Raw genomic sequence first — 10960 nt, 5'->3', positions numbered from 1 at the left:
GTAATAGAGATTAGGTTGAGAAAAGAAAAACCCAGCTGGTGAGATAGCTCAGCAGTCTAAACAGCCTGCTTAGGCAAGCTTAGGCAAAGCACAGGAATGGAGGTTAGATGCCTACAACACCTGCCATGCCAGCCCCGCCCCCCGGGCAATCTGAGCCGCCTCCCTCCCCCCCCCAAAAAAAAAAAGAGAAGAAAAGAAAAATCTTAAAATTCTAATTGTTTCTGGAGTTTTACCAGTTTTCATTATGCACCTTTTATTTCAAATTAAAATAGAATTGTATAAAATTGTGTCTTATTCTGCTTTTTTCTGGAAACTTAAGAATTAAACAATAGAATATTGACAATAAAAATAAATTGAAAATTATCAAGATAATATAAATTAAGGGCAAAGTAAAAGTCACTTCTTCAATAGTTCTTTCAGATTTTAAGTGAAGTCTTGCATCATTATCTCTTGTCTTTGTCTTCTGTCTGGAAAGCCATTTAACAAAAGGATAAACAAGATGTCCTGTACTAAAGACATGCTTCGGGTTCTCTTTTTGCAGATAACAAAGAGCTGTTCCTTTCCAAAGCAATTCACAAGTCCTTCATAGAGGTTAATGAGGAAGGTTCAGAGGCTGCTGCTGTCTCAGGTACAGACTCACTTGTTTCCTAAAATCTCTGCTCTTCTAGATTTGTTTTCAAAGCCATCTTGGGTGGGGAGGGGACTATTTTCAGAACCAAGCCAAAAGTTTGACTCTGTTCCAAGGTAGAAGTCAAGCAGATGCTGAAGCAGCCAGAAATTTCTAAATAGGACGTGAAGTGTACATGCACTCCGCTGCCCCTTTACAGCATAACTCCATTTCCATTTTCTCCCTAATGAAAATCAGCACACATCTGCAGCTCTGCAAGAATAGATATTTGCGCTGTGCTGCCTGCTTAAATATTTCTCTGCTGCTCATTTAATCATTTTCTTTCCTAATTACTCTTCGAAGTTGGTTCTTAATTTTGGTAATGAAAAGTTTTAATGTTAGAAAAGCATAAACATAAACAAGAATATATAATGGGTGTAATAAATATTCTTAAATATTTAAAACTGAATGGTACTAATAAAATCATAATTTTAAATGAAGAATTTTTAAAAATTAACCTAATCACCTCCCTAAAGTACCTAGTTAACTGAGAATCATATTTTTCCCTTGCATTTTCTTTTTCTTTATTTCTTTGGATTTGCTTTAGTGGGATGTTCAATAGCTTTCATTAAATTTTACCAGAAAGCCTTTGGTGAAATGTCAGCTTATTTGCCCACATTTTTTAAAATTAACTTTTATTGGTGCATAATTTTCACATTCATCATAAGGAACTTGTACCTGTACAGATTATATCTTAGCTTTTGCCCATTCCCATCCCTCCCTTCAATCTGTCTTCCCCTTGCCATTTAAAAGCCTTTGTCTCCATTGTTTTCTTTTTTGTTTCAATCCATGTTCCCTTCCTTCCCTCACCTCTTGCTCCTCTTTCATTTGAGAATTTTCTTCCTACTTCCCAATATCCATCCTGTATTGTGCTCATTATTTATCACTCGGGTTTCTCATGCAGCAGAAACAGTTCAGTATCTAAGTGTGTGTGTTGAGTTTAGTTCACTGAACATTATGTTCTCAAGGTGCATCCATGCACAAAAAAATGCCTCAAGTTTATCTTCCTTTATGGAAGAGTAGTACTCCATTGTTTATAAATACTATATTTGTCTGTGCATATATCAGTGGCATATGGGCTGTTTCCAATATTTAGTTGTTAGGAATTGTGCTGCCATACACAGGGGTATGCATATATAACTGTGCCGTGATGCTTTTAACACTTCCAGGAATATCCCTAGAAGGGGACGAGCTGGGTTGATGGAAACTCTACTTTCAGCTTTTTCAAGAATCTGTGTAGCAATGTCCATAATGGTTGCACCAGTCCACACTCCCACCAACAGTAGAGAAGGGCTTCTTTTCCCCGCAGCCTCACCAATATTTATTACTGATTTCTTGATGGTAGCCATTTTTTTCTGGAATCTCAGTGTTTTTTGAATTTGCAATTCTTGAATGACCAGTGATACTGAACATTTTTCCTATTTTATTTGCTGTTTATACTTCTTCATCTGAGAAATAGCTATTCATTTCAGATGCCTATTTTTGGACAGAGTCATTAAATTTGGGGTGGGTCTGATTTTTTCATGTATTGTGGACATAGTCCTTTGAGGAATTGCTAGTAAAAATTTGTTCCCATTCTGTGCTTGGTCTCGTCCCTCTGTTGGTAATTTCCTTCACAGCCCAAAAACCTTTTAATATGAGGTAAACCCAGTTGTTAGTTCTTCGTAATACTTCCTATGTGATCGAGGTTTCATTCATGAAGTCTTTCTCTTCAGGAGTTTTAACTATTCTGTCGTCCAGTAGGTTAAGTGTTTCTGTTTTGATATTTAGATCATGATCCATTTCAATTTTAGTGTACTGCATCTGGCTCTAGGTATCTGTGTACCATGTGGAAAGCCCATTTTCCCAGCACCATTTATTACAGAGGAGGTCTTTCTTCCAGTGAAGGTATTTGGCCCCTTTGTCAAAGATAAGGTAGCTGAGTGTGCTTGGAGTGCATCTACTGTTCTGTTCTTGGGTGCTTTTGTTTTTCTTTTCAGATTGTTTTTTCTAGTACCATGCTGTTTTTACCACATGTACACATCATTTTTAATTTTACCAGTAATACCAGTACTTTCAGAGGTAAACATATACACAGTAGTATCCTATATGAGAAAAAGTTTAAAACATTGTATAATTTAATATAGACTTTTTTTCTGACAACTAACCACCTGGTGGCAAGTATATATTCATCCTCCATATGATACAGACTTCATGGAGATTCAATATCCCACCTTCGGAAACATGACTGCATCCTTCACATTCATATTTTCCCTTTAATCACTGCCACACTGCTCACTTATGACAGCCCTGGCGGTGTGCTATGAAAACATACTGTTTCAGGCAAAAGAAATAGCAACAAGAATATAAAGAAGCTCTCTTTAGTTTTTGTCTTGAGGTGTTTTTGTCTTCTCTTAATTGAAAGAACATTTTGAAGTAAGCACAAATATTTATCTTAGACTAAGAATACAATTTTTATACCAGATAGAATAAATAGGCCTTTTATTTTTGATGGGTTGCAAGGAAGAAATTGTATGTAATGTGCTTGCTTTGTTTTCTGTCTAAAAAGAAAAACAAGTAGAAATTTTAATATCGGTTCTCTCTTTAAGTCTTTAGACTCGTTTTCTGATGATTGCGCTTGCATTAACTGGATAGACACAAATACTTTTGAGAAATTGCCCATCAGTCTCTGCATATCTACAGACATGTAATTACTTTCTCTTTACGTTGTAGGAATGATTGCAATTAGTAGGATGGCTGTGCTATACCCTCAAGTCATTGTCGACCATCCATTTTTCTTTCTTATCAGGAACAGGAAAACTGGTGAGTGCGTTATAAGAATATTAGAACGCCTTAAAGAAATTTTGTATTTTATATTAAGGCCCCTCCCACCCACTATACTTGTTAGATTCCTTTTAAAGATTTGAGGGAGTGTCACTGTCTCTGTCTCTGTCTCTGTGTGTGTGTGTCTCTGTGTCTGTCTGTCTGTCTCTCTCTCTCTCATCATTTCTTCCCTTTCCCTTTCCTTCTTCCCTCCCTCCCTTCCATCTTCTTTCCTCTCTTTTTCTCCGTCTCTATCTCTCTGTTTATCTCTGCCTCTATCTCTGTCTCTATCTCTTTCTGTCTGTCTTGCTCAGTTTTGAGACCGTGTCTCACTATACAGTTCAGGCAGGCCTAGAACTCACTATGTAGCCCACTGTCACCTCAAACTCCCTACAGTTCGGATGCCTCTGCCCCTCCTCGTGCTGGGATTACAGGTGTGTGCCTTCATATCTGGTTTATTTTGTATTTTGAGACAGACTTTCTCTCAGTGGCTGAGTTGCTCGGGCTAGGCTAGACTTGTGATCTTTCTGTCTCTGCCTCCTCGTGTGCTGAGACTACAGTCATTCTTCACCATATCCACCTTAAATTATTTTTAAAATAAAAATTATTTTCATTGTTAAAGAATTTGCTAATTATAAGCAAGAAGAATAAATAACCAATTTTTATTCACCACCTTTTGTTCAATTCTAAATTTATGCAGGTACAATCCTATTCATGGGACGAGTCATGCATCCTGAAACAATGAACACAAGCGGACATGATTTTGAAGAACTTTAAATTACTTTATTTGAATAACAAGGAAAATATTAATGAAGCACATTATGTTTGCAACTGGTATATACTTAAGATTTGTGTTTTACAGTATTTCAGTGTTTTAAGGTGATATTTAAAATAGTTCTAGATAGAAACAATATATGTAAATTATAATTCAGCGATGTCAAGGAATGTTACCAGTATTAAGGAAATGGTCCTGTTGTGTCATTGTGCTTGTTGTGATGCTATTTAAAATAAAAGTACATACTGACCATGTGAATAGCTGTTTTTCATTTTAGAAACCATAAAATACAGACACCTCTAGGCTAAACTGGAGAACAATGATGTTTGTTTAGAAATCATAGAACACTGATGCCACTAAGTAGTAAGGAAATAGTGATTTTTTTTTTTGACCTCTTAAATCTTTCCTAACCCTGGATCATCAAAGCACCAAGTAAATTAGCAGTATACATTTATGTATAACAGGTAATAATATGTGAGGCGAAGCCAGGCACTCCACAAAAATCCAATTGTCATTTGTTTGGAATCTGTGTAAAGGGTAATACAGTACAAGAAACTGAACAACTTTTGTGTAGCTCCGGGACAAAACTTGTTAGAAAAAAAGAAAGCAAGCTATACTAACTCTGTAGACATTATTTGTTGATATGTTTATTATAGTACTATACTTTTTATTATTTATTTTTAAGTGTACTATTGTACATCTAGGAAATTTACTGTAAAACAGGGTTATCACTTAGATGCCAGCAGTGACCTCTTACACCTCCTGTTTGCACCATTGCTTGACTGCAGCAGGAGGCCCTGACCAGAGACTGACCTGTACCACCTGGTCTAGTGTAAGAATTCTCTCTGAAATTCTCATTAAGATGAAATCTCCTAATGATGTAGTTTTCAGAACATCCCTCACGTTAAGTAACATGTGACTATAATAGTTATTTAGATATATGTTTAATCTATACAAAATTAGGTCAATCAAAAGTATATTAAGTCAATGCTTCTTACGTTGAGGATCCTAGTAGATAGGGCCAAGGCTGTACATTTCTAACAAGCACCCCGGGATGCCTTTGCTATCTGGCACTTTGGTAGCAAAACTGCACTTGACATAAAGTTTGCACATTTGATATTCTTATAAATGGATCAAAAAGACTATAATTTTCATAGAGGTTGGAGAGGTTCAGGATGGGACAGTAAATTGCATGGATAATGGAATGCATTTGTCCAAAGCAAAGAAGGCTTTTACTCATAAAGTGTTTTTTTTTTCTATTATATACTATCCATAAATGTAAAATTCCTCAGCATAGTAGAACACTTAAATAATACTGTTTAAAAATATGAGGACATTTATAGGCAGTACCTATCTTTTACAGCTTATATTTTCAGAGGACTTATAAATTATATGAATTTATCAATTCATAAATCTTATCTTACTATAAATAGTGCTCTTGTTTTTTATAATTTATGCAAGTTAGCTTAACTGATATTGATTCAGTATATTCTTACTCTGTAATATTCTTCATCATTACATACCTGATAAACATTACATACATGGCTCTATCTGTATGTTCACTGGCCAAGTTAATATGTCACCTAAACAGAGGGACAAATATCATTAGACAATTGTGTGGATTTTAAAGATGCCAAAATACAATGTATAGTAAGCTCTCTTATTCAGAATGTTTATCTTAAAATATTTCAGTAATTTAGACACCAGAAAATAGGTAATCCCTGTTTTTAGCATGCTTGTGGACTGCTTAAAAATAATACTGAACAGTATCATGCTTTTCTTTTGTCTTTATTTTGTTTATAATTTGTTCAATACTTTCCTTTTTCTTAAAAAAGCAACATACTATACTTCAGTTGCATTTCCTTAAAATGAATGTTGCTAAATAAACACATACACACAGAGCATGCACAGTTTACCAAAGTTTTGAATCTTTATATTTGAGAGAATAACAGGAATTACAGATTTTTGCTTTGACTGGAAATCCTGATTTTACTTTTTTGTGTATGCGATAGGCTGGTCTGAATAATTACAAAGAATATAATCTTACACATTTTGTCATTCCTGCTAAACCAAACAGTTGGTAGAATCAGTCATAGCATGTGTTTCTTTGGATACTGGAAAAAATTGTTTTATGAAAACAATGAAATAAAGAGAAAATGTGGTGAAGAACATATTTTATTCTCATTAAATATGTATGGCATAATAATATAATTCACTGTTTTTAATATATAATCAGCTTCTTGAATTTATAATGACATCCATTTTTCTCATTTGAAAGCTAACTTCTTTTTCCACCAGAATAGCTTAGGGCATTTCATTTACTGGTCCAAGGTGACTTCAAATATATCTTTGTGAAATATATGTCTTTCTTGTACTCCAGAGAAAATAAGATGAATGATTATTTATAATACACAAAATGCTGAAAAAGTTGTAACTTTCCTATCCTTTCAGAGCCTCGTTATGAGAGAGAATCACTTAAAGACGACAAGAGCAGGTGAGATAGCCCAGCAGACTAAGCACCTGCTTAGACAAGTGCACAGTACCCAGTTTGATCCCTGGCACCACGTGCTGTGCTGGCCCTGCTCCTGGGCATGTTGAGCCAGTCACCGAGTCCGGGCGTGGTGGCACACACCTGTAATCCCAGCACTGAGGAGGCTGAACATAAGAGGATTACTATGAGTTTGAGCTACGTAGTGAGACCCTGTACCAAATACATTTTTTAAAAAAAAATGATAGACTTCAAGTTTCTTTAGTTAAAAAAGCCATAGTGGAAGGCTTTTTAGTTAACAGACTTTGTTTAAAACTTGCCCAAGGTATGGACCCCATAAAAACATTCCTATAAAGTTGTAATGCTTATGTGCTTCTAAACAATACGTTTTTTAAGTACTAGATAAAAGAAAAATCATATCTTCAGTTTGGCTACAATCATTATTAAAAAGAAATTCTAAACCCAACTTAGGAAGGAGCCCAAAGAGTTCTGCAGACCGTGTTCTCTAGGAAATGGTGCCATCACTAGGAGTGGTAGCATCCTTCAGGGGTGTGTGGTACCCGGACAAGGAAAGAGAGGCAAATAAAAGATCGTTCAAGTGCAGGCAAATCTCAAACTAGTATCCTCTAAATTCTTACCAATGAAAATGTGGGTTCCAACTACAAGGGAACCTTTCCTGACCTACTACCAGGAATTGTATCCTTTTAGCAAAGGGAGTAAATATTTTTCGAGCTGGACATTGAATCAGAAAGACATGCCATTACATTTCTATCAGGTTGTGTATCTGAGTGTGTGTGTATGTGGTGTGTATATGTAGCCATTGGGAAAATATATGGTAGTATCTAAGCTTATTTCTCATGACTTGATTTCGGTAATGTCTGGTATTTTTTTACGTGCTTATTTTTCACCTGTGCATTATCTTTGGTAATATCTCTGATAAAGATCTTTGGCCTATTTCTTTTATCAGATTATTTCATAGTTGCATTTAAAATTTCTTTCATATTCTAATTTAGTCCTTTGTCAAATATATGGTTCACAAGTATTTTCTTTCACTCTACAAACTTATCTTATTCTTTCAAAAATGTTTTTTACTAAATATACTCTAGAAATATTAAAGCATTGTTAGCTCAAAAGAAGTCTATTTTCTTAAAACTGTATTTTGGTGTTATAACACAGAGCTCTGTCTAATCTAATGTCAAAAACTATTTTCTGTGTCTTTCTTGTATAGTTTTATAGTTTTACCATTTAAATATAAGATGCACTTTGACTTCTATTTTGTAAACGTGTGGGGTGTAGCTTGGTTGATGTGCAGACATTACTACCCCACTGTTAGTGGAAAGACTTCTCTATAGAATTACTTTTCCAATTTTAACAAAACTTGGTGAACTATATTTGTGTGAGTCTATTTCTAGTCTCTATTCTGGAAGGCAGCCATGCTAACCACTATATAGCTAATGCCTCTGTAGTCTCCATTCTGTTCTATCAATCTATCTGTCCCTTCTGTAATGCCACCCACACTATTTTGATTATTGTATTTTAGAGTAAGCCTTAGAACTAGATAGTGTACATGGTCCAATTTTATTTTGTTTTAAAATTACTTTAGATTTTTGGTTAGCTTTCCTTTCCATAAATATTTTAGAATCTTCTCTACGTACCTGCAATACACAAAGCATAAAAGTTCAAAACATTTTTCCTGAGACTGTGTTAATTCTGTGGAAAAAGATTAGAATTGGTAATGATACTAAATTTTTCGGGGCTAGGGAGATGGCTCAGTAGAATAAGCATTTCCCTGGCAAGCACAAGGGTCTGAGTTCAGTCCTCATTTCCGAAGGGAAAAAAAAAGATAAATAAAAAACAAATTTTTAAATCAAGCCATAAAAATGATACATATTTACATTTAAGCATTTGTTTTATATTTTAGGTAAATATTTTTAGTCCATAGATACTGAACATATATATGTTGTTGGATTTATGATGATTTTATTTTCTGTAACTATTGGAAAAGACACTTCTAAAACTTTGGGAGCAGCAATTGTTAATTGTTAATTTCTAGTATGTAATGATTAATAGCTAGACTGTGTATACAGTGATTTTAAATCCCTCTATTTTAATAGCTGGGTAATTACTCAGAATTTTCTACATATATTATTATGTCACTTATTTTTACTTATGTATTTGGTACAGTGTCTCACTATGCAGCTCGGATTCATAGTGATCCTCCTGTCTCAGCCTCCCCTGCTCTGGGATTACAGGCATGTGCCACCATGCCCTGACTTGGTGGCCGGCATGGCTCACCCTTGGTATCAAGTCTGGTGCCAAGGATTAAATCTGGATCCTTGGGCTTGCCAAGCAGCCTCTTAGACCATCGAGCTATCTCCCCAGCCATTTTATGTCACTGATTTAAAAAAAATTATTTGGTACAAGGTCTCACTACACAGCTCAGATTCATAGTGATCCTCCTGTTTTCAGCTTTCCCAGTGATGGGATTATAGGCATATGCCACCACGCCTGACTCGGTGGCCGGCTCAGCATGCCCAGGGGCTGGGCTGGCACAGCCTGTGGTGCTGGGGAACAAACCAGTCCCTGAGCTTGCCTAAGCAGGTGCTTAGTCTACTGAGCTATCTCACTGGCCCTAATGTCACTTCTGATGAGAGATTTTTTTCTTTTATTCCAATGAATACGACTTTTTCTTAACTATTTAACTAGACCTTTCAGTAAAATTATGACTAATAGTAGTGATCACAGACATCCTTATTTTTTTGGAATATACATTTTTTTGTTTTGTTTTGTTAGTTTTATTAGTGTTTATATTGTGTGATCAGTTCTACATGCCTATACTTGGTAATCTGAGCAGCTATTATGAAGATATCAATATTCAATATCATAACTAACCATTGTTAATTTCCTTTCATCTTGTTTTGAAAAACTGTATCATTTCATTTTTTTCTCTCTTTAAAATAAGAGAGACATCCTTGACTTGTTCTAGAAAGGATAAGTCTGTTTTCCATTTAGTTCTATCAATTTTTACATTATATGGCTTTTAAGTCCTGGAATACACATTTAGGATTTTAATGTCTTCTTGTAAAACTGAAAATTTAATGTTATTATTTTATCATTCCTATCTCTGAAGATTTTTTCTCTTTAAATTTTATTTCCATTGATGATAATATGACTGCTTCAGGTTTTATTGATTACTATTTAATGGTACTTTTCTATTCTTTTACTATTAACCTATCTATATTGTTATTATGTAAAGTACATTTCATATAGTTAACATATAGTTTTTTCTTGTTGCTTTTTTAGCCAGTCTGACAATCTCTTACTGGTATGTCTGATTAATTAATGGAATGATTCATAGTTGGATTAGGTTTATCATTTTATCACTTGTTTTCTGTTTCCCTACTTTGTTTTTAATATCTCTGCTTCCCTATTCTTTCCTCCTTTGACAATATTTTAATTTTACTACAGTTCTATTTATTTTTTATATTAATTTTATTGAGAAAGAAGTAGCAATGAGACAGTTTCAAAACAGGTTAGTAGGAAAGTTGCAATAATTAATACATTGCATATTGTTGTCTTTGTAATAGTTATTCATTTTTTTAACTTCTGAATTTAGTTGGACCTATAGCACAAAGTTTCCAAGAAAAATGAACCTTTTGTACAAGATATTTGAATAAAATCATACCCAGATACACAAAAATGAAATTGTCCAAAACTTATTGTAAAAAAAAATCATTAAATCATATACATAAAAAATTAGCTATGGAAGAACAAAATTAAATAGCATTTTATTCCACATTAGAAAGAACAAAAAGACCAAGTGTGTAAGAAACTAGACTAATTAAAGGACTGAAAGAAAAGGAAAAAAATCCGATATGGCCTCTTTGAATTTGATACTTAGCAAACATACCTTTGAAAACTAAAAGTAAAATATTTTCCAGTTATACAAACTTGAAATATTCTAATACATCTAGACGTAGCATATAGGAAATAACACAGAGCATAATTCAGAAGGCAAGAGAAGTTGCAGTATGCTCCTTGATGGACAATAAAGGGCTCTCAAAATGATACTCATGCAGGATTATGTAAAATATATTAGATGAACCCATTTAAAAGGTCATTAAAGACTTCTATGAAACAGCATCAATCTTATGTCAGGTTATACACATATTTTTTCATATATGTGTGTCTGTGTATAAAAGACAGGGAAGAAGTGATATAAAGTCAA

The 10960-nt window shown here is 34.3% G+C and overlaps 1 protein-coding gene across 1 annotated transcript in view; it reads left to right on the top strand.

The window, feature by feature from the left end:
• Positions 1 to 4498, top strand: part of Serpini1 (serpin family I member 1) — an 85820-nt gene extending 81322 nt beyond the window's left edge. The window contains exons 8-10 of the mRNA XM_023717809.1: positions 542 to 628; positions 3380 to 3469; positions 4170 to 4498. Coding sequence (XP_023573577.1) covers positions 542 to 628; positions 3380 to 3469; positions 4170 to 4246 — 254 coding nt within the window. The 3' untranslated portion in view covers positions 4247 to 4498. The remainder of the gene's footprint in view (positions 1 to 541; positions 629 to 3379; positions 3470 to 4169) is intronic.
• The last annotated feature ends 6462 nt before the right edge of the window (positions 4499 to 10960 follow it).

Source organism: Octodon degus, unplaced genomic scaffold (genome assembly GCF_000260255.1).
Source record: "Octodon degus isolate 3935 unplaced genomic scaffold, OctDeg1.0 scaffold00055, whole genome shotgun sequence".
NCBI lineage: Eukaryota > Metazoa > Chordata > Mammalia > Rodentia > Octodontidae > Octodon > Octodon degus.
This window is presented reverse-complemented; position numbering and strand designations above follow the sequence as displayed.